The 24,429-nt window shown below is 44.7% G+C and overlaps 1 protein-coding gene across 7 annotated transcripts in view; it reads right to left on the bottom strand.

Annotated features, from left to right (window-relative positions):
• Nucleotides 1–24,429, bottom strand: part of mdn1 (midasin AAA ATPase 1) — a 437,529-nt gene that overhangs the window by 411,509 nt on the left and 1,591 nt on the right. For all 7 annotated transcript variants that reach the window (XM_077510806.1, XM_077510808.1, XM_077510809.1 and 4 more), the window contains exons 3-4: nucleotides 22,700–22,924; nucleotides 20,851–20,958 (exon numbers count right to left, since the gene is read on the bottom strand). In XM_077510806.1, coding sequence (XP_077366932.1) covers nucleotides 20,851–20,958; nucleotides 22,700–22,924 — 333 coding nt within the window. The remainder of the gene's footprint in view (nucleotides 1–20,850; nucleotides 20,959–22,699; nucleotides 22,925–24,429) is intronic.

The raw sequence follows: 24,429 nt of genomic DNA, 5'->3' as shown, positions 1-24,429 counted from the left end.
CTCGACATTCAAAACAACAACAAGCATGGCTGAGCTGACCAACCCACCTCTTCGTCAGATCAGACCTGCTCCGAAAAGGCAAACAACTTCAGGCGGAAGTATCAGCTAGCTGGCTGCAGTGCGTCGGTTAGCGTTCTACAGGGCGCCGCGCAGTGATACGAACGAACGAACAGAAAAGTAGTGGCTGGCGGTAATGGCGTCTGACTTTATTCAGAAAAGAGTATTGTGGTGGAAATGTATCACGCTTTTGAAAACAAATAGTTTTTAGAAGAAAAAGGCTTTATTTCCGAGACCCCAGCCAGCTTGCTGGACTATTTTCCTCTCGTCCAACGTCGAACATGAACGCGTGTCACCGAACGCTGTCAGAAAGAAGTCAGTGCTGATCGCACACACGGGAGGTGAGGATCAAATTGAGATTCATGTTAAAAAAGCCGAACGATCCCTTTAATGTTTACACGTTCATGTTTACACAAGTTAAAAAGCAGAAAAGCACTTGAGGTTTTTTTTTTTGTACCTCTGAGAAACTTTAATGTTTACATGTTCATCTTTACACAACTTAAAAAGCAGGAAAGCACTTTTTTTTTTTTTAGGCATTTGTATTGAAGTAGTAGTTCACATTGTCTTTCATTTATATCTCAGTGCACTTTTGAGTGGATAAAAATAATATATTTTTGCTCAATGCTACGTTTTATTCTGTTGAAGACTGAATATACTTAAAAGCTGTTGTTACAGAATGAGGACTTGAGTATTTTATTTACTGTTTTGAACTGTTAACTTGATACTGAAATAGTAGTTTATTTAGGCCTGAGAGGACTTTTGTACTATTTTTGTAACTAATGTACGAAACATTAAAAGCACCAAAATACATTGTTTTTTTTCTGCTGCCTGGGGGGAAATCAATAATCGTTTTATAATCGAATCGTAGCCTCTGAATCGTAATCGCAATCGAATCGTGAGGTGCCCCAAGATTCCCACCTCTACTAATTACTGGATGAATTACTGCAAATTTGTTATTTTTGTTGCTCTAATGTTGTGTTTATTGCTTTATCTGTCTTGTATTTTTTCATTTTTTCTGTATGTATTCTTATTAGGGCCCGAGCAGCGGCGGCGGCGGTGCCGCTGCGAGGCCCTATTGTTTTTCAAGGAATTCTTATTAGGGCCCGAGCAGCGGCAGCGGCAGCGCCGCTGCGAGGCCCTATTGTTTTTGTAGGAATTCTTATTATTATTATTAGGGCCCGAGCAGCGGCGGCGGTGCCGCTGCGAGGCCCTATTGTTTTTCAAGGAATTCTTATTATTCTTTTTCTTTGTTATTATTCTTTTCCGCAAACAATCACATTTTTTGAGACACTAAACGTGAACGAAAACTCACCAAACTTTACACACACGTCAGGCCTGGCGAAAAATTTGATATTTTAAAGTCGCCATACGTGATAACAGAAAAATGGCTCCATAGCGCCACCTACATAGGTTTAACGGATCCCTGTCCCGCTACGATTGTCCTATGGCTACGAAAATTGTGTGGCACCTGTAGCACATCCAGATGAACAAAAACCTCTTTGATATGTGTACCCTAAAATAGACAGGAATTGAGGTATGAGGATTTAAATGCCCAATTTTAGCCCATTTTTGTACATTTACAGAGGTCATTCTTTTGCCCACTTCTTCTACACGGTTAACCCGATTGACTTCAAACTTGGGCTGTACCATCTCAACTCATCTCAATTTCCTTGGCAGCTTCGGCTTCCTTTTTTCATGACGACGACCGTGACCCGGGGTCTGTGGTTTTGGGACCAAACTCTCCAGCGTCCGCTCAGAGTTCGTCCAGTGAGGCGGGGGATGGTTCTATACGGGCTGTCCTGCGCAATGACTTGGACCTCCTGCATTTGGAGGTGCCTCCACAGGCTCAATCGGCGTCTGAGAGCCCTTTCTTCCGGCGCAGGCGCCCTTCCTCGGCCTTTTCTGTCCCCGCATCTGACAACTATCTGCGGGAACTACATGCTTGCTGGAGGGATCCTGGGGCTCTCTCCCGTCCTTCGGGTGATGGCCGTGATTCAGCATCTATGCACGGTGCTGCTAGTGTTGGCTTGGACCGGATGCCTGCTGTGGAGCCAGCTGTCGCATCCCTCATTGTGTCCCCGGAGGAGACCCTTCGGCCATCTGTGCGATGTCCTCGACCCCAATGTCGTGTGACTGACGACCTTCTCACACGGGCCTATGGCGCTGGTGCACGTGCTGGTCGCATTGGGAACTCTTTGGCTCACCTCATGCTTGCTCTCTCTACATCCCTGCAAGCGGACAGCGTGGAGGCTGCTGTGTCCTTCAGTGATGCAGCCCTCCAGGCTTTTGCCCTCATGACTAGGGAACACGGCCGACTCATGTCCTTCCTAGTGCAGGCGCGCCGCCAGGTGTGGCTAGCGCAGTCCCCCTTGTCGGAGGCCTCTAGGAGGGCCCTCCGTGGTGTTCCTGTGGAGCCGGGGGAGTTTTTTGGTTCTGCCGCTGTGGGTGCACTGGAAAGGACGGTTAAGGCTCATGAGACCAGGAAGCAGCTTTCCAGCCTCAATAGGACCCTGCCTCCCCAACAGGGTAGGCCTGGGGCACGCTCTGCTTTTCATCACTTTCCTCAGCCCCGGCCTGCTGAGGCTTATGGCACCCGGCGACCCCCGCAGAGGCCCGCCGGGGACTTTCGCTCCTCTGCCCGCTTGCCTTCAGGGCAACCACGGGCTGCAGGCCCCACCCACCGTCCCTCTCGGGCCCCTAGGGGCCGGAGGGCCAGGGACTGTGGCCTTGGGGCCGGCCGTCGGACATTTTTCCCACCAGCAGCTCAGTTACTGGCCTGCTCGTGCCTCGGACCCATGGGTGGTCTCCATCTTGACCCACGGGTACGAGCTGCAGTTCCGACGCCGGCCTCCTGCTTCCTGTCGGGTCAGGGTGACTCTCATCGCCGACCCGGCAAAAGCCTCAGCTCTGGACCAGGAGCTGTCCACCCTCCTGGCCAAGGACGCGATCGAGGCCGTGGACCCCCTGGCACAGCCCGGGGGCTTCTACTCGACATACTTCCTTGTCCCAAAGAAGACCGGTGGATACCGACCGATACTGGACCTGAGGGGGCTCAACAGACATCTCAGGGTATTGCCATTCCACATGCTAACCACGAACGACGGCTTGCAGTCGCTCGCCCAGGGGGAGTGGTTCATGTCTATAGACCTGAAGGACGCCTACTTCCACGTCCCCATCGCACCTCGACACCGTCGATTTCTCCGTTTTGCCTACAAAGGCCGTCACTGGCAGTTCCGTGTGCTCCCTTTCGGGCTCTCCCTCGCTCCGCGGGTCTTCACTCGGTTTGTGAAGGCTGCTCTGGCGCCCCTGCAGTCTGTGGGCATGAAGGTGCTGCCGTACCTCGACGACTGGCTCCTCTGCGCGCCGTCGCGGGCTCAGGTGATCCGGGACACCTCCGATCTCCTGTCTCATGTGGCCCGGTTGGGTATCAGGGTCAATTTGCCCAAGTCCTCTCTGGTCCCCTCTCAGCGGACGGACTTCATTGGTGTGACGTTGGACACCACGGTTATGAGAGCCCACCCATCTCCTCACCGAGTCGACGATGTTCTTCGCCTCCTCGCGCTCTTTCGAGGGGGCAGGCTCTTACGTCGCCTACTTGCGGCTTTTGGGCAAGCTGACGTCCATGACGGCTGTGGTCCCGTTGGGTCTGCTGACACTGCGCCCACTACAGAGGTGGCTGAACGGCTTGCACTTGGATGCCAAGTGGCACCGCCACCGGAGGCTCAGGGTGTCCCGTTGGTGCCTCCTCGCCCTGGCACCTTGGAGGGAGAGGGCTTTTCTATTGAGCGGAGTCCCGCTGGGTGTGGCCCCGGCCCGCCGCGAAACAGTCACCACGGATGCCAGCCTCACGGGCTGGGGTGCTGTCTGGCAGCACAGGACGGCTCAGGGAAGTTGGTCTGTGCGCGACAGGGTCGATCACATCAATGTGCTGGAGCTTCGGGCGGTGTAATTGGCACTCATGCACTTCTTGCCATACCTGAGCGGACGGCATGTTCTCATACGGTCGGACAACACCACGACCGTGTTTCAAATAAACCGTCAGGGCAGCGTCAGGTCCGCCCGTCTGTTGGAGACCTCCCAGCACCTTCTCAGGTGGGCTGCTCCCCGTCTGGCCAGTCTACGGGCCAACTATCTGCCGGGGGTTCGGAACCAGCTCGCGGACTCTCTCTCCCGTCGGGGTCCTCCTCCGGGAGAGTGGCGCCTCCACCCAGAGGTGGTGCGCATGATTTGGAGCAGCTTCGGCACGGCGGAGGTCGATCTCTTTGCCTCCGAGGACTCGACCCACTGCCCACTTTGGTTTTCCCTGAGCAAGGCCACCAGCCCTCTGGGTCTGAATGCACTGGCGCAGCCGTGGCCAGAGTGCCTTCTCTACGCCTTTCCGCCGCTCCCTCTGATATGGTTGACGCTTCAGAGAGTTCTTCAGGAGGGGCACACGCTGTTGCTGGTGGCCCCCTTCTGGCCGGCCCGGACGTGGTTCCCCCTGCTCCGTCAACTGTGCTCCGGCGAGCCGTGGCGTCTCCCCGACAGGGAGGACCTGTTGTCTCAACAGGGAGGTCGGGGTTGGCATCCCGACCCTCGGCGCCTTCGCTTATGTGTTTGGCCACTGAGGGGCCCCAACCGCTGCTGACCGGCTGTACAGAGTCTGTCACGCGGACCATTCTTAATGCGAGGGCACCGTCCACTCGGCTACAGTATGCCAACAGGTGGAAGTTGTTTGTGGCGTGGTGCGGAGAACGCGGGGTGGACCCTGTTTCGTGTTCCATCCCCACCATCCTGGATTTCTTGCAGTCCCTCCTGGATAAGGGCAGGTCTCAGTCGACTCTGAAGGTGTATGTGGCAGCTATTTCTGCCCGGCATGTTGGTGCTGATGGCGGCTCCGTGGGGCGCCATGAGCTGGTGTCCTTGTTCCTCAGAGGGGCTCTGCGTCTTCGTCCCCGCCCGGCTCCTCGGGTTCCGGCGTGGGATCTGCAGTTGGTGCTGGACGGCCTGTGCAGGCCTCCCTTCGAGCCCCTGGCGGGGGCGGACCTTCTGTGGGTGTCGCGCAAGACTGCACTCTTGCTCGCCGTTGCCTCCGCCAAGCGCGTCAGCGACCTACACGCTTTATCGGTTAGCCCTGAATGCCTGCGATGGCACCCGGATGGCGCCGGCGTCACTCTGTGGCCGAACACTGCCTTCATTCCCAAGGTGTTGTCTGGCTCTCGTTCTAACCAGCCTCTACGGCTTAAACGTTATGTACCCACTCCTGCTGATGGCGGGGACAGGCCGGAGCTCTTGTGTCCGGTGAGAGCCTTGCAGTGTTACATTGACGCTACGGCGGGCATTCGTACGTCTGCCCAGCTTTTTGTTTGTTATGGTGGTCCTACCAAGGGCTCCGCTCTCTCCAAGCAGCGCTTGTCTCACTGGGTCGTGGATGCCATTCGCCATTCCTACCTGCTGTCTGGCCGCCCCCTGCCGTCAGGGGTGCGCTGTCACTCCACCAGGAGCGTTGCCACGTCTTGGGCCGCCCTGAGGGGTGTTTCCCTGGAGGATATCTGTGCTGCTGCCTCATGGGCGATGCCTTGCACCTTTCCAGGTTTTATAGCGTGGATGTCGCCTCTCCCCATCCGCTTGGCGTGATCTTGGGTCCTGCTGGGGCTTCTCAGTGAGGTTTGTGTCTGAGATCCCTCGCGACTACGCCGGTATTAGTCATTCAGTGCTTAAAGCACCGCCTTCTGGCGGTCGGGAGGGACGAAATAGAACAAAAGTTACAACTGTAACTACGGTTCTATGAGTCCCGGACGACCGCCAGGGCGTCCTGTCGCTCGGAATCCTCGTGTTCACGCGAGAAGATTCCGTAGGAAACGAACCTTGGGTGACACCGGAACTTATACCCTTCTAGGGTCACCCAGGGGTCACAGGTGACTAATTTGGTATGCATTACTCGAACTGCGCATGCGCGAAAGGAACATTCAGTGCTTAAAGCACCGCCTTCTGGCGGTCGTCCGGGACTCATAGAACCGTAGTTACAGTTGTAACTTTCGATTTACGATGGGATTTGTAGGTATTTTTTTGTGGCCTTTTTTAGGGGTCATATTTTAACGAACTCCTCCAACGAAATACATCCAACCGTCTTCAAACTTGGTGTGTTTCATCTTAAGATGTTTAAGATGGTTATCGAAAGTTTTTGAGTTTGTCGCACGCTGTTGCCATAGCGATGCATTGTTTGCCAAGTAAAGTGCTTCTTTTTTTTGTGTCTATACATGTGTGAAAACTCATGAAACTTTGCACACACATCAGACTTGTAATGAATGTGAATTTTTAGAGATTTCTTGTGCAATTTGCAATAAATCGCGCCCTCTTGACATTTTTATGGAGCATTTCCGATTGTATGATTCAAGCACGATATAACTAAAGATGACTTGACCTAGATTTGTGAAAACTGGGAGCCATACCTATTTGCCTAAGACCTACAAAAAGTATTCTGTAGCCGTATGCTAAACCTAAAAGGAAGTCCGCCATTTTGAATTTATTTTGGGAATTGCGCAACATCTTTGGCCTTTTGATAAAACTTTGCACACACAAGGCTTGTCAAAAACATTTTAGATGGTCCTTGTCCTTTTTTTTTCTTTTTCTTTTTTTTTTAAGAGCTCAGAATTGTTCATTCGGTAGTCTTACCGATTCAACGTCTTGTCATCATTGCTCTTTTTTTTTTTTTTTTTGTGTGTATGTGTGCGTGCGTTTGCGTGTGTGCGTTTGCGTGCGTTTGCGTGCGTGCGTGTGCGTGCGTGCAAATACGTATAAATTTATACTCATTCATTCACCTAAAACCTTATAAATATCCCATTACCCTTCGCCTTAACCAGGTACTTCAGAATCTTGCCAGAGTCGTGAGATTTAAATGGTCAGGAGACCAGAGAAAAGGTCAGAAAAAAAAAAGAAATAAAGAGAAAAGAAAGGTAAATCAAAGTGAAATCCAGCACCGACCAAACACTTCCTGCCTTCCCCATGATTACAAAATCAAAGTCTTACGCCAACCCCGGAAGCCTCTAAATTCCAGCAAATTTAGCGAGATCTCAAGAGCCCAGAGGAAAAACTAAAGAGAGGAAGGAGGGAAGGATCGATAAGGCAGAGTGAGATCCATAGAAGCCAGTACATCCAATCCATCAAAGTGAAGTCCAGCACCAACAAGACCCCTCCTGCGTGGTTACAAAACCAGAGTCTTATGCCAACCCCAGAAACCTCATACTTCTAATAAATTAAGATCTCAAGTGACCAGAGGAAAAACTAAAGAGAGGAAGGAGGGAAGGATAGATAAAGCAAAGTGAGAACCACAGACACCAGCACCAACTGATTCAAGGGGCTGTGGGAGGGAGTTGTGTTTGTGTCTGTTGAGTTTCAGTAGATGCTGGTGCGACGGATCTGGCATGCATAAGGACCACCACCAAAGAAAGAAGCCGTCAACCGCGGTCCAGCAAAGCGAGCACCCCCCCCCCCCCCCCCCCCCGAAATCCCCAGGCCGCGGCAGCACCAAGGCCACCCCCAAGCCACCCGAGCGGACACCGGTCGGCGAGCCGACCCAGACACCCGGAACACCCCCGCCCCAGCCCCGGCCCACACCCCCGAGCCCAAGGCCGCAGAACGAGGCCCAGCGGGCCCCCACAGCGCCCCACCGGTCCCCAGGCCCCACCACCCCCGACCCCCAAACCCCCGAACACACCCCGACCCCCAGCACCCAACCCCCCACCCACCCATACCTCCACCCCCCCCCCAAACAAGCCGCCCCCCCCCCCCGACGGCCGCCACCCCCCCCGCGAACCCGGCCCCCCGCGAGAACCCCCCACCCCACCCCGGAAACCGGCACCGGGCAGCAGCGCAGAGAGGGAAGATGTGCCCACCCCACCTCCAGCCGCGCGAGATTTGCACAGCGGCGGGAGGGGGGAAGCAGAGGAGGAAGCACCAGGGGAGAAGGCGGAACACCAGAACACCGAGCCCGGTGGGGAGAGGCCCCGGTCGTCACGCCAGAGTACTAGTGACACCTAACCCTGTTACTGAGTCCGCCAGCTCGCCGACTGGCGAGCTCTACCCTTACACCGTGAATGTGGCCCCACCCAGTGTATATACAAGTGTGTGCGTGTGGTGCATTAAAATTGGGAGCAGGTGAGTCGGAGCAGAGGGAAAAAATTTTCCCCTACTCCGACACACCCGTATCCCCCCCAAAAAAATGAATATGTATATGTGTGGTGCATTAAAAAAGGGAATGGAGGGACAAAGTGGAGGGGCAGGGACACAAATGGGGGGGACCACAGCGCTGCCAGGCACTGCAGTCCATCCCCTCTGATGGCTCCCCGCCCCAACTCACCCCTCCCCTTGGACGTGAGGTGCATTAAAATTGGAGGGGAGTTGAAGGGTGAAGACGGTGTTTCCACCCTTCCCCACCCCACCAAGAAATGTGTTGTGTGCCCTATGTGTATATTTACAAAGTGTATAGTGCAAGCTAGTGAAGTGAGTAAGAGGAGCGACCAACCAACCAACCCGGCGGGTGTAGGTGGCACGCCCGCCCCCCAGCACCCCCACCCCCACCCGCCCCCCACCTCATCCACCCGGCACCACAATGGGCGGACAGCCAGCGCAGCAGGGCTACCGGACAGCCCACCGGCCACCGGAGCCCGCCCGGGGCGCCAGGAGTTATACCGGAGCGGGGCAGGCCCCAAACCCTCGCCCGGCCCCCGGAGCCCGACGTCCGGGCCGGGGAGGGAGCCCCAGGCCCAGGGAGAGGGAGGGGGAGGGGCCGCAGGGCATACAGGGAAGGGGGGGGGGGGGGGGGGGGGAGCGGGGAGAAGACGACAAGAAGGCGAAAGGGCGGCTGCAGGGCAGGAGGCGGGGGGGGGAGGAGGAGGGAGGGCGACAAGGGAAAAGGGACCGGGAGGCAGAGGAGGATGGGCGGGAGGAGGCGAGGAGGGAGAGGCGACGGGGGGGAGGAAGGGGGAGGGGAGAGGGAACCACGGGGCACACCGGAGGCCCACCCACCCCGAACCGCGCCGCCGGGCACGGAGCAGCGGACCGCGCCGGGACGGCACCGCCCCGGGCACCAGGGGAAGCACCCCAACACCGCACCCCACAGGGGGCCCAGGGAGCGGCCAAGACGCAACCGCCACCGAGCAGACAACGGGGGGGGGCCAGAACCACCCCCGCCCGACCACAGGGGACGGCGTCAAGAAAATTGACTAATTAGCATGCAGTAACACCAAGTGTTGATGCTTAGTGCCCACTAGAAATAGATCTTAAGGAGTTATTGAGTATAGTGTCGTATAGTGTGGTATGCTCGAGCCCACTAGCAGCAACTAGGTTCCTGACTATATAAAAATAAAAACAATCAGATACAAAATACCAAATACAGAAGCAGCGAAAACAGAAGTTGTAACGATGTGGTGGCTCTCGTTAACAGGCAGAATCTTGGCAGGATTAAGTTGCCAAATTGAGATTAAAATATTCTATGTACATAGACCATATTTGTTTAAATCTTGATACTTGATTTTTATTTAAGGCAGAGATTTTTTCCATTGAGATATAATTTATTAGTAAGTTTAACCAGTGGTCGATATTTAGAGATTGTTTATTTTTCCAATTGACAAGGATTATTTTTTTAGCAATAGTAAGGGCTATAAATATAGATTGAGATTGTTTACATGGTAGCTCAGTTATTGTTAAGTCACCTAGTAAACACAATCTTGGAGATAAAGGAAGCCTACAGTTTAATATATCAGCGAGCTTTTCCAAGATTTTAGTCCAGAAATGCAGCACTGGAGTACATGACCATAAAGCATGAAGATAAGTATCGGCAGTGTTTTGTGAGCACTGGAGACAAATGTCGGAGTCAGAGAGTCCCATTTTTTTCATAATTTATTGTGTAATATATGTTCTATGAAGTATCTTATATTGGATAAGTTGCAAATTTGTCTGTTTGGTCATTTTAAATACATTTTCACAGATTTGGGTCCAAAAGTCTGGTTCCGGAACTATAGACAAGTCTTTTTCCCATTTTAAAGTCGGTAAATACGTTTTATTTGTGTATAAAAATAACATATATTTTTGATATTTTCTTTATTGTTGTTGGAGAAAGCTTTATAATATATTTAGCTAAGACAGGCAGTTGGAGCATATCCTGAAGTGTTGGGATTTGTTTCTTAACCATATTTTTAACTTGCAGATAATGTAAGAAATTTCCCTTTTTTATTTCATATTTCTGGACCAAGTTTGTATACGATATAAACTTATTATCTGAGAAAAGATGATGAAGGTGTGTAATTCCTTTCTGCTCCCATAGGCTTAAATGGAACGACTGATTATTAAGTTGAAAGTCGGGGTTATGCCAAATGGGAGAGAGCCCACAGGGCGCCAATTGGGAATTTGTAATTTCTAATGCCTTCCACCAGGCAGTCAGGGTGGCGGCTATCATTGGGTTTTTAAAACAATTATGTCGTCTTATTGATTTTGTAATAAAGAGTAAATCTGACAGTCTAAGATTATTACAATCCTTCTGCTCCAATTCCAACCAACAGTTAGTATCTCTGTTGGGTTGTGTCCATAGCACAAGATATTGTAGTTGATTAGCTAAATAATAGTACATAAAGTTTGGTGCCTCTAAACCTCCTTTAGATTTACTTTCCTGAAGAGTAGATAGACTAATTTTGGCTTTTTTTTTATTCCAATAGAATTTTATGATAGCAGAGTCCAGCGATTGGAACCAGTTAGACGTAGGTTTAAATGGAATCATTGAAAATAAATAATTAATCTTTGGTAAAACTTTCATTTTTATAGTAGCTATTAGGGGTGTGAATTGCCTAGTACCTGACGATTCGATTCGTATCACGATTCACAGGTCACGATTCGATTCGATACCGATTAATCCCGATACGAATGGTTACGATTCGATACCGATTAATCCCGATACGAATTTATAAGTCGATTGTTGCGATTTTTTTCCATTCAAATTTAGAAAATACTATCAGTAAATTTGTACATGTACACTGTAAGATTTGTATGAATATATTTATCTAAAACTTGAGGCTTATAACCGTGAGCCACTGTACACAAACAGTTTGCAATCTGTTTCACATTTGAACAGCATTAAAATAAAAATATTAAGGCTTAATGTGCCGTTCATATAACATTCTTCCATGCTCAAGGTGTGAATCCTAAAAAAAAAAAAAAAAAAAAAAAAAAAAAAAAAAAATCGATTCTGCCGATTATTGAATCGATTCGAGAATCGCGCGATGTAGTATCGCGATATATCGCCGAATCGATTTTTTTTTAACACCCCTAGTAGCTATCCGTCCTATTAAAGAGATCGGAAGATTATTCCAGCGCTCCAGGTCACTACGGATACTATCCAATAATGGTGAAAATTTAAAGAAGTTAATTCAGTTAACTTAGGTGAAATTTTAACACCTAAGTATTTTAAATTACCTGTAGGAAAGGAGTAGTGTGGATCCTGACTTGTAGGATTCCATGAATTTTCTGTAATAGGTAATAATGTTGATTTTGTCCAGTTAATAGAGTAATCTGATAAGTGAGAGAATTTAGTTATTAATTTAAATGCTTCCCCTAGCGAGATAGCAGGTTCTTCTAAATAGAGTAATATATCATCGGCATATAGATTAATTTTATGTTCTATTGTCCCGGAGTGGATTCCTTGGATCCGTCTATCCTGACGTATAGCTAATGCAAGCGGCTCAATAAATATAGCAAATAATAAAGGAGAAATTGGGCACCCTTGTCTTGTTCCCCTTTGTAAAGTAAAACTCTGTGATGTAATCCCATTAGTAGTAACTGTAGCTTTAGGAGAATCATATAATATTGAGACCCATTGAATGAATGACTCCCCGAAGCCGAATTTATTTAAGACAGCAAAGAGGAAGGACCAGTTAACTTTATCGAATGCTTTTTCTGCATCCAGCGAAATAACAACTGCCTTTTTATCATACCGCTGTGACATACTAATCAAGTTAAAGAGTCTCCTAATATTATTAGTAGAATGACGACCTTTAATAAAACCTGTTTGATCACTATGAATAATTGTCGAGATTACCGTCTCTAATCGAGATGCCAAGGCCTTAGCGATAATTTTAATATCGGTATTAATTAGTGATATCGGTCGGTAACTTGACGGGAGGGTAGGGTCTTTTTCTGGCTTTAATAAAAGTTTAATTGCTGCTATATTCATATCTTGACGTATATCACCTTTACTTTTAATTTCAGTTACTACTCTTAGAAATAATGGAGCAAACATTAACCAGAAATGTTTAAAAAATATAGCCGGAAAGCCGTCTGGACCAGGTGCTCTGCCATTAGGCATACTGTCTAAAGCACGATACAACTCATCTATAGTAAGCGGGATATCGAGAATATCTTTATGTTCAATAGATAACTGAGGTATATTTAAGCTGTTTAGGAATTCCTCAATATATTCAGGGTTAGGTCTATTAATTTCTGTGTATAGATTTCGATAATAGTTATAAAAAATATGGTTAATTTCTTCTGGTGATTGTGTGCATTCACCATTTATATCTTTAATAGCCGTTATAAGAGATTTTTCCCGATTCCGTTGAAGTTGATTTGCCAGGAATTTACCTGATTTATTATTATGTTCAAAATTATTATATCTCAACTGTTGTATTATAAACTCTGTCTTTTTAGATAACATGTTATCTAACTGTATTTTTATATTCTGTAGTTCTATCCATATTTGATTATTTGGGTTTAATACATATTCATCCGTTAGTTGTTTAATTTTATCTTCCAGGTATTTTTCTAATTTTTGATCCTGTTTCTTTTTATAAGTTGAATATGATATAATTTTCCCTCTAATTACCGCTTTCCCTGCTTCCCAGAGAAGAGGTGGAGATATATTTGGAGAGTCATTTATTTCCAAAAAATCTGCCCACTCCCTTCTAATAATTTTATCAAACTCTACGTCTTTCAGTAATGAGATGTTAAAACGCCATATCGGGGGAGGTTTAAAGGTAGAGTCAATTTGTAGAGTGAGGGAGACTGGTGCATGATCACTTATAATTATAGAATGTATTTTTATAGCAGTTTTATCAACAATAGAATTATTTGTAAGGAAAAAATCAATTCTTGAGAATGATCGGTGCACAGCAGAGAAGAAAGTAAATTCCTTCTTAGTTGGGTTTTGAAGTCTCCAGCCATCGCTGAGGCCAGAATCCTCCATATATTCATCTATTACTTTAGCGGATCGTAATCGCCTTGTATATATCGTATTATTAGAACGATCTATTAACGGGTTCAAGACCGTGTTAAAATCACCTCCAATAATAATAGTAGAATTTGTTGCTAAATCGAGTAACCGAGAGAAAAATTCATGGAAAAAATCAGGGTGATCATTATTTGGGGCATATAAATTACCAATTGTATATACTTTATTAAATATAGTTACCTGGATAATAATATATCGGCCCTCTAAATCTGTTACTATATTATTTAGAGTAAAGAATAAATTCTTATGTATAAGTATAGAGACACCTCTTTGTCTACTATTATAGGAGGCAGAGTAAACTTGACTAAAATTTTTATCTATAAATAATTTTTCTTCTGATTTTTGTAAGTGGGTTTCTTGTAGGAGACAAATATCTGCCTTAAATTTTGAGAGATGGTCTAAAATTTTTATTCTTTTTGCCTGGGAGCGAGCGCCACACACATTCCAGGAGACCAGAACTAATTTCTGCATACAAGCAATATAGACTCAGCCTTATGTATACATCTATATAAGCTGCTTATTAATATTAACATATTGTAGGATAGCAAAAGAGTAATTAGGCAATTTATATAATTTATATAAAGAGAGAGATAGCAAGTAGATAAGTATAATAGTGAAGAAACGTGGGGGGAAGTGAGTGTGAAGGAAATCTGTGGGGGATTCAACATAACAATACACCAGTAAATGGTGACCTAAGTGAGATTATTATTATTATTATTAATTTATTTTTTTTAAGAATATATTTTTATATTATTATTATTATTATTATTATTACTATATAGCCTATGCATAATATAAATTCATATTCTATTTCGTAACCCATTATCCATACATATACATATACATACATATACATATACATATATACACATATACATACACATACATATACATATACATACGTCAAATAATCACACAATGCTCGGCTCTACCAATTGTCAGTTAGAACAGCCAAGGGGTCGAGGTTGGGTTTCGGAATAGCTGGCCGTCGATATATAATTTATCAACGACCATCGAAGTCCGTTTACCCTCCTGTCTATTTTGTTTCATTATAGGAAACAGTACTTTTCGCCGCTCGTTTATCTCTCTTGGGAATTGATCATTCATCCCGAAAGATGTCCCTTTGAGCTCCCGTCCTTTACTTTTTACCAATTCTTTATGTTTAAAATGTTCGAACTTAGCAATAATAGGACGGGGCTTATTGCCCTTACGAGCTCCGAGCCGGTGTACACGGTGAAAAGAGATATTATTTACCGTCTCCTGTGGGATCTTTAGCGATGATGTCATGAATTTTTTTATCTCACTCTCTGGATTATCTGGAGAATTTTCGGATATACCTGAGAATATTAGATTTTCCCGCATACTACGGGATTGAACATCTAAGACCGTTTCCTTTAGCATTTTATTTTCCTTTTTAATCGTCTCCAACTCGGCTGTGACAGCGACGAGAGAGGAGCGTAGCTCGGAGTTATCGCATTGGAGATCGCTTACCTGTTGGCTAACGAATTCCAAACTTGCCTTTAATTCTTTGACGTCCTCGCGGATAAGACAGAGGACGTCAAGTTTTTTATTTATGGAATCCAGCATACTCACCGATACGTCGGCGGTTGCTAAATCGTCCGTGTCTGTTGACGAGTCATTTTTCCTTTTTTTTTTCGAAGGATTATCCCGACTATCCGCCGGCTCATCCATCGCGCAGCTATAAAAATAATCGTCAATAAAACGTTCGAGGGCGTCCACACTGGATAATATTTCCGATCTTTCTTAGAAAAGAAAAAAATCGAATTTATCTAATCATTAAATTCGGGTTTAATTAGAAATATAAAGCTAATTCTATTTTAGCAGCAGAGCGCCGCCATGTTAGATTTTCCCAGTCTCGCTACCGGTCACGCGATAGTCACAGCATCTCGCGATGGTCCTTGTCCTATTTGACAGTACCCCAACATGCCAGTACCCCGACGTGCAAGTACCCCAACGTGGCCCGGGTTGCGAGGGCCCTTTATAGCTACTCGCAGCTCGAGTTAGGGCCCGAGCATCGGCGGCGGCGGTGCCGCTGCGAGGCCCTATTGTTTTTGTAGGAATTCTTCTTATTAGGGCCCGAGCAGCGGCAGCGGCGGTGCCGCTGCGAGGCCCTATTGTTTTTGTAGGAATTCTTATTATTATTATTCTTATTATTCTTCTCCGCAAACAATCGCATTTTTGAGACACTAAACGTGACCGAAAACTCACCAAACTTTACACGCACATCAGGCCTGGCGAAAAATTTGATATTTTAAAGTCGCCATACATGATAACAGAAAAAGGGCTCCTTAGCGCCCCCTACATAGGTTAAACGGATCCCTGTCCCGCTACGATTGTCCGACGGCTATGAAAATTGTGTGGCACCTGTAGCACATCCCAATGAACAAAAACCTCTTTGAAGGGTGTACCCTAAAATAGACAGAAAGTGAGGTATGAGTATTTAAATGTCCAATTTTTGCACATTTACAGGGGTCATACTTTTGCCTGCTTCTCCTACACGGTTAACCCGATTGACTTCAAACTTGGGATGTACCATCTCAACATCTGGGACAACATCATTGTGAAAAATGAAAAGTTTTTGATATACTATATGACGGCGGCGGCGCATCAAATTTAGAGTTTAAAAATTCTTACTTCACGAAGCATTGCCGGTTGTACGTTTAATCTAGAGCTATGAAAATTGGTACACATATGTAACAGGCTATGACCTACAAAAAACTCTTTTTGAACCATATGCGAAACCTAACAGGAAGTCCACCATTTTGATTTATTTTGGAACGTGTTGCCATTTTTTTGGCCATTTCATTGGGGTCTTATTTTAACGAACTCCTCCTACAGTGTTTATCCGATCATCTTCAAACTTGGTGTGATTAATCTTAAGATGTTGAAGATGAAAAGTTATTGAAAGCTTTGTATTTCGTCGCACGCTGTTGTCATGGCATGCACTGTTTTTAAAGGGAAAAAAAATATCCTTAAAGAAGCATTCCCATTTGTACGAAGCAGCTAGAGCTACGAAAATTTGTAGACATATGTAACAGCCCAGGATGTACAAAAAAGTCTCTTGGTGCCCTGTGCTAAACCCAACAGGAAGTCCCCCAGGGGCCGGGCATCACATTTTGAGCTAAAAAAAACTCCTCTTTAACAAAGCATACCCGGCTGTACGTTTCACATAGAGTTACCAAAATTTGTAGAGGTATATAACAGCCTTCGAGGTACAAAAAACTCTTTTTGAACCATATGCTAAACCTAACAGGACGTCTGCCATTTTGATTTACTTTGGAATGTGTTGCCATTTTTTTTGGCCATTTCATAGGGGTCATATTTTAACAAACTCCTCCTACAGAGTTTATCCGATCATCTTACAAACTTGGTGTGATTCATCTTAAGATGTTGAAAATGAAAAGTTATTGAAAGCTTTTTATTTCGTCGCACGCTGTTGTCGTGGCATGCACTTGTTTGCAAAGGGAAAAAAATCCTTCTTAATGAAGCATTCCCAGTTGTACGAAGCAGCTCGAGCTCCGAAAATTTGTAGACATATGTAACAGCCCAAGATGTACAAAAAATTCTCTTGGTGCCATGTGCTAAACCCAACAGGAAGTCCCCCAGGGGCTGGGCATCACATTTTGAGCTAAAAAACTCCTCTTTAATCAAGCATTCCCGGTTGTACGTTTTACCTAGAGTTACCAAAATTTGAAGACATATGTAACAGGCCTCGAGGTACAAAAAACCCTTTTTGAAACATATGCTAACCTCAACAGGACGTCCGCCATTTTGATTTACTTTGAAACGTGTTGCCATTTTTTTGGCCATTTCATAGGGGTCATATTTTAACGAACTCCTCCTATAGAGTTTATCCGATCATCTTCAAACTTGGTGTGATTCATCTTAAGATGTTGACGATGAAAATTTATTAAAAGCTTTGTATTTCGTCGCACGCTGTTGTCGTGGCATGCACTTTTTTGCAAAGGAAAAAAAATCCTTCTTAATGAAGCATTCCCAGTTGTACGAAGCAGCTAGAGCTACGAAAATTTGGAGACATATGTAACAGCCCACGATGTACAAAAAAAAAAGTCTCTTGGTGCCATGTACTAAACCCAACAGGAAGTCCCCCATTTTGTGCTAAAAAAAAAAAAAAAAAAAAGTCCTCTTTCACGAAGCATTCCCGGTTGTACGTTTCACCTAGCGCTATGATAATTTGGAGGCATACATAAGAGCCCACGATGTACAAAAAAAAGTCTCTTGGAACCATATGCTAAACCAAACAGGAAGTCTGACATTTTGATTTACTTTGGTATTTGTAGCCACTTTTTGGGGCCTTTTATAGGGGTCATATTTTCTGCAAAACTTATCACATCGTCTTCATTCTTTGGCATGTTTCATCTTAAGATATTTAAGATGAAAAGTTATAGAATTTTTTTATTTTGTTACACGCCTTTGCTGTAGCGATGCATTGTTTGCAAATAAAAAATTTTTTGAGAGTCTAAACATGGGCAAAAATTCACAAAATTTTGCACACAGATCAGATCTCTCACGAACATGAATATTTTATCATTTGTTGTGCAATTTGTAATAAATGGCTCAATAGCCCCGTCTAGATATTTTTATGAAGTATATCCGATTATATGGTTCAGCTAGATGTGTGAATATTGGGAGGCATACCTATCAGCCTAATACTTCCAAAAATTATTCTATAGCCATGTGCCAATCCATTTTGATTTTATTTTAATTGTGCATCATTTTTGGCCTTCCATGAAACTTTGCAAACACAAAGCATGTCAAAAACATTTACAATTTAGACGGTTTCCTATGAAACAGTACCCCAACATGCCAGTACCCCGACATGCAAATACCCCAACGTGGCCCGGGTTGCGAGGGCCCTATATAGCTGCTCGCAGCTCTCGTAATTTCTTTGTTGTTATACATGTTTGAAATAAATTACAAAAAAAAAAAAAAAAAGGAGAGCCCGGATACCCTGCGGAGGAAACTCATTTTGGCCGCTTGTATCCGGGATCTTGTCCTTTCGGTCATGACCCACAGCTCGTGACCATAGGTGAGGGTCGGAACGTAGATCGACAGGTAAATCGAGAGCTTCGCCTTTCGACTCAGCTCCTTCTTCACTACAACAGACCGATAGAGCGTCCGCATCACTGCAGACGCTGCACCGATCCGCCTGTCGATCTCCCGCTCTATCCTACCCTCACTCATGAACAAGACCCCAAGATACGCAGGATCTCATCCCCGACCCGAAGACGGAACTCCACCCTTTTCCAACTGAGGACCATGGTCTCTGATTTGGAGGTGCTGATCTTCATCCCAACCGCTTCACACTTGGCTGCGAACCGTTCCAGTGAGAGTTGGAGATCCCGGTTTGATGAAGCCAACAGCACCACATCATCTGAAAAGAGCAGACATGCAATGCTGAGGCCACCAAACGGGACTCCCTCGACGCCTCGGCTGCGCCTAGAAATTCTGTCCATAAAAGTTACGAAAAGAATCTGTGACAAAGGGCAACCTTGGCGGAGTCCCCACCCTCACTGGAAATGAATTTGACTTACTACCGGCAATGCGGACCAAACTCTAACAACGGTCATACAAGGACCGAACAGCACGTATCAGGGGGCCTGGTACCCCGTACTCCCGGAGCACCCCCCACAGGACCCCCCCCCCCCCCCCCCAGGGACACGGTCGAACGCGTTCTCCAAATCCACAAAACACATGTAGACTGGATAAGCAAACTCCCACGCACCCTCGAGGATCCTGCCGAGGGTGTAGAGCTGGTCCACTGTTCCACGGCCAGGACGAAAACCACACTGCTCCTCCTGGATCCGAGATTTGACTTCCCGACGGACCCTCCTCTCCAGCACCCCTGAATTGACCTTACCAGGGAGGCTGAGGAGAGTGATCCCTCTGTAGTTGGAACACACCCTCCGGTCCCCCCTTCTTAAAAAGGGGGACCACCACCCCGGTCTGCCAATCCAGAGGCACTGTCCTCGATGCCCACACGATGTTGTAGAGACGTGTCAACCATGAAAGCCCCACAACATCCAGAGTCTTGAGGAACTCCGGGCGGATCTCATCCCCCCCCGGGGCCCTGCCACCGAGGAGCTTTCCAACCACCTCAGTGACTTCATCCCCAGAGATAGAGGAGCCCACCTCAGAGCCCCCGGGCTCTGCTTCCTCAAAGGAAGACGTGTTGGTGGAATTGAGAAGGTCTTCGAAGTACTTTCCCCACCGACTCACGACGTCCCGAGTCGAGGTCAGCAGCACCCTATCACCACTATAGACAGTGTTAATGGTGCACTGCTTTCCTCTCATGAGACGCCGGAAGGTGGACCAGAATTTCTTCAAAGCCGTCCGGAAGTCATTTTCCATGGCCTCACCGAATTCCTCCCATGCCCAAGTTTTTGCCTCCTCCCATGCCCGAGTTTTTGCCTCCTCCCATGCCCGAGTTTTTGCCTCAGCAACCGCCAAAGCCGTCGTCATTAGTGTTGTTCCGATACCGTTTTTTGGCTCCCGATACCGATACCCAGCTTTGCAGTATCAGCCGATACCGATACCATACCGATAAGGTTTTTTTTTCCTCAACATGAAAAAGCTTTCCTGCCATTGGTTCAGAGCATTCAAGGGCCAATAGGATATCTTAGATCGGCATGCAGTGAACATGTTACATATCAGTGAATTTTGTACATGAGCAAGACACAAGATGCTGCATCCAAAATCTTATATTAGCGTTGGAATTAATGGTATCAGCATGTTACTTGTGAGTAGTCACCGATACCGATACCACTGTTTTTATGCAGTATCGGCACCTCTGCCAATATCAGTATCGGTATCGGAACAACACTAGTCGTCATGTCACGATATTAAAAGCAGCACATTTGTTAAAAAAAAAAAAAGTCAGTTGTTTTCCATTTGTGGAGTTTTAGCACCCTCTGGTGGCTAGTTTTTTAGTGCAATTAAATTTTCACAAGGCATGTTTTGGCCCTTATATGTCTATAAACCGAGTCAATATGGGGAGGATCTCAACGTGTGCTTGCATGGGCAAGTAAGTGCCACAATATTAAGTGTTATTAGCGATTATAGGTTGTTTATAAGCATTGCTCTTATGTACAAAGGCACAATATTTTTCTTTTTTTTACAATATTGCGATATTTTTTGTATCGCCAACCTTCCCACAATATCGTGCTAATTATTGTATCGTGACCATATCGTGATAATATTGTATCGTAATGTTTGGATATCGTTACATCCCTATTAGCTGTCTAATGCTAATTTCTGCAAAATAGAAACAGAAAAAAAATAATAATAATTTTCCCTGATGAAAGAAGAGACTAATCTTTCTTTTGGTCTGTTCCATGTTTTTTCGCAATAGAACACAATATTCTGTGACTTACAAAATCCAGTAAAAAAAAGCCAGGAGCGAAGTAAAAATGGCTGGGAATGAATGAGTTAGGATGAGAATTTATATTTAATAACCATAATGTGTTATGACAAAAGGAAACAAGACAAAAGCATACCTGATTTTCATCTGCAGAATCTCACCACTTGTCAGTACCTTACTCAAAAAGATGTTTTTCTGATGATCAGTCATACGAGTGACCAGCGCTAAACAATGAGCAGTATACCTGTTCAAGAGAATAAGAATAAAGTCAATTGTTAGGAGGTGAAAACATCTCAAGATTTGCGGAAACAGATTAAATATAAATTAAATGAAATACAAGATGCCCTTGAAGCATTCTATAAAACATTGTACACTTCCAGATTGAAACGATTCTGGACTCTCTAATGCTGCCTACTTTGACTGAAGAACAGAACAAAGTACTCGTAATTTTGATTCGTACGATGAATTGGACTTTGAAAAAAAACACAAACACCACCTAGTTGGAAAGAGGCAGCAATCTCAGCTATACCAAAAGAGGGAAGAGATAAGAGGGAATGTCCATCATATAGGCCAATATCAGTTCTTAATATCGATTACAGATTATTTACTTCGATAATGGTGAGACAATTAGAGAAGTTTCTACCTATGCTAATACACAACAACCAGACAGGTTTTATATGTGTCTACAAACACTGGACAATATACGTAGGACGCTACATGTTGTGGATTATATACAAAAAAATAATACTGCAGCAATGGTTATCAGTATGGATGCTGAAAAGGCGTTTGATTCAGTGAATTTGGGTTTTCTTTACAAGGTTTTTCATAAATATAGTTTTCGTAATGATACGATAAAAAATATACAGGCGCATGTATACCAATCCAACAGCGAGGGTTAAAGTTAATGTTATCTTTCTCACAGTTTCATTTTAGAGAGGGGCTCGAGGCAGGGGTGTGCATTGTCGCCATTACTTTTTGCACTTTACCTTGGGCCGTTAGCCCAACATATTAGGCTGAACAGAGACATTCGAAAATTGCCATGTTCTGCTGATGATACTTTGGTTTATTTGCGATATCCAACTCAATCCCTACCTAAGATTATGCAATCATTTGAGAAATTTGGCTTACTATCTGGATATAAAATGAATGTACATAAAATTCAACAGCTTACAGATGATTATGAATGAATGAAATAGTTTTAAAAAAGTCATGTTGATTTCCATGTGTGCAGTTCTAGCACCCTCTAGTGGATAATTTATTAGTGAAATTAAATTTTCATTAGGGATGTTTTGGCCTTCTATGTTTAAAATCTATGCTAATTGTCAGATGAAGGGGAACCTAATTTGTTTGTGAAGTGATCAGTGTGTGCTTGCATTTACAAGTAAGTGCCTCAATATTGTTATTAGAGTTTGTAGGTGGTTTATATGCATTGCTGTTATGTATAAAAGCATAATATTGTGCTTTTTTGTGAACTTTTTTTTTTTTTTTTTTTTAAATACTTACAATATTGTGATCTTATTTAAATATCGCCAACCCCTCCACAATATCGTGATAATTATCGTATCATGACCTTCATATCGTGATAATATTGTATCGTGATGTTTGGATATTGTTACATCCTACTAATCTCCACGTCCAACAACAAGTTCCAATATTTCTTTTAGTCCAGAGCACAGCAAGATTTCCTACTCTTTCATCAGGGGTGGGCAAACTCGGTCCTCAAGGGCCCGAGGCCTGCAGTTTTCCCTCTTCCAACGCAAGCTGATTCCAATAAACAGGATCGTTATCAGGCTATGCAGAGCTTGCTGATGAGCTGATCATACTTAAGCTGTGTTGGAGAAGGGAAATATCCAAAACCTGCAGGACTACGGCCCTCGTGGACAGCGTTTTCCCACCCCTGCTTCTCGCGCCAGTCACCCCATTATGCTTCATTGGGTCACAGTATTTGGCCCCACAAGTGGTAAAAACAGGATGACAGTACTTACCCTCGAACCAGGACGTCGCTCATGAGCAACTGGGAAACACATGGACTCCAGTCCCAAAGCTTTTCAAACCTGGCACAACCATTCTTGAGGAAACGAAGAGTTGCAGCCATGAGGTCACGCAGTTTCATACGCTTTGGACCATACTGAACAGTTGATGCCTCTTCACTAGTAAAGAAGAGTCTCTGAAACACTGGAGGGGCATCTCTGAAGTATCTTGCAGCAAACCTTTAAGTGATAAGCAGAAAACAGTTTTATTATGTTTATCTTTATTCAATCTTTATTTATCCAGTTAAGGTAATTTAAAACAGATTCTCATTTGTGTTGAGGCAGTGTTGCTGATACTCTATAACCACTTATACTGTACATTCCAATCAGGCAGGAAACTAGGACCAGGATCTTTACCAAAGGCAATGTCAAATATTTTTGATTGACACAATCAAAGACATTTAATTTCCAGTAAACAACATACAAGTCAGATGGGGGACAACTGTCTCAACATGTTTTCCAGTTACAAATGGGGTAAGACAGGGGGGGATATTGTCACCAATTCTGTTTAATTTGTATATGGATGAACTGTCAAAGAAATTACATGAATGCAAGACTGGATGTATGGTTGGAGATAGGCTCATTAATCATTTAATGTATGCTGATGACTTGGTAGTAATGACACCTTATAGTGCTGGTTTACAGCAACTACTTAAAGTATGTGCTGAGTATGGGGTGCAATATGACATCCAATATAACCCTATTAAAACTGTGGTAATGATGATTAAATCTAAGGCGGATCAAAAGCTGATATTTCCATCTTTCTATTTGTCCAAACAAGAACTTAAAGTTGTAACAAAGGTAAAATATTTGGGCCATGTGTTGAGGGATGATTTAAGTGATGATGATGATGTACTGAGACAGTGCAGAAAGTTATATGCCCAAGCAAATATGCTTGCGCGCAAATTTAGTTACTGTTCTGATGATGTTAAAATCGAACTTTTTAAAGCCTACTGTACTCCATTATATTCCCCACATCTATGGCGCAACTATAGAAAAGGAATAATGAATAAGATCAAGGTTGCATATAATGATGCTTTAAGAATTCTGTTAAAATACCCTAGGTGGGAGAGTGCAAGTTTATTGTTTGTTGCCTCAAATGTTCCAACATTTCATGCACTGTTAAGGAATTTTATATATAAATTTATGTGTCGAATTAATAGATCCGGTAACGGAATTATAAAATCGCTAAATGATCCTTTTTTAAGTGATTCTAGATACACTTCATTGTTCTGGAAATACTGGATATATGAACTGTATGTTGTTTGAACAAAGGACTATTTTTCATGTGTGTTTTTATATAAGTGTGTTTTTTGTATGTTGTTGTATTATTTGTTTGTTCTTAATGGACTTGAGTCTGTCAATAAAGATACTTCATACAGTATTTGTTGTTGTAGTGTACTCTGCAGTGGTGTCTACTAGGGCTGCACAATATATCGAAAAAATATCGATATCGCAATATTGGCCCTTGCAATATGGATATCGCAAAGGCACGCAATAGGTTTTCTATGGAATTTTATGCTTTTTATATGAATTTGAACAGTCAGATGCTAACTAAAACGTGCACCGCCATTCAATAGTTGAAAATTATCAAGACATAATTAACTAAGATGACATGAAGGTTGCTTATTTTGCCGCATGAAAAATGTTTTTCTTTCATTAGGTAATAAAAATATAATTTCTTT

Source organism: Festucalex cinctus, chromosome 21 (assembly GCF_051991245.1).
Source record: "Festucalex cinctus isolate MCC-2025b chromosome 21, RoL_Fcin_1.0, whole genome shotgun sequence".
Lineage (NCBI taxonomy): Eukaryota > Metazoa > Chordata > Actinopteri > Syngnathiformes > Syngnathidae > Festucalex > Festucalex cinctus.
Note: the sequence above shows the minus strand (reverse complement) of the source record. Positions and strands in the feature narration are given on the sequence as shown.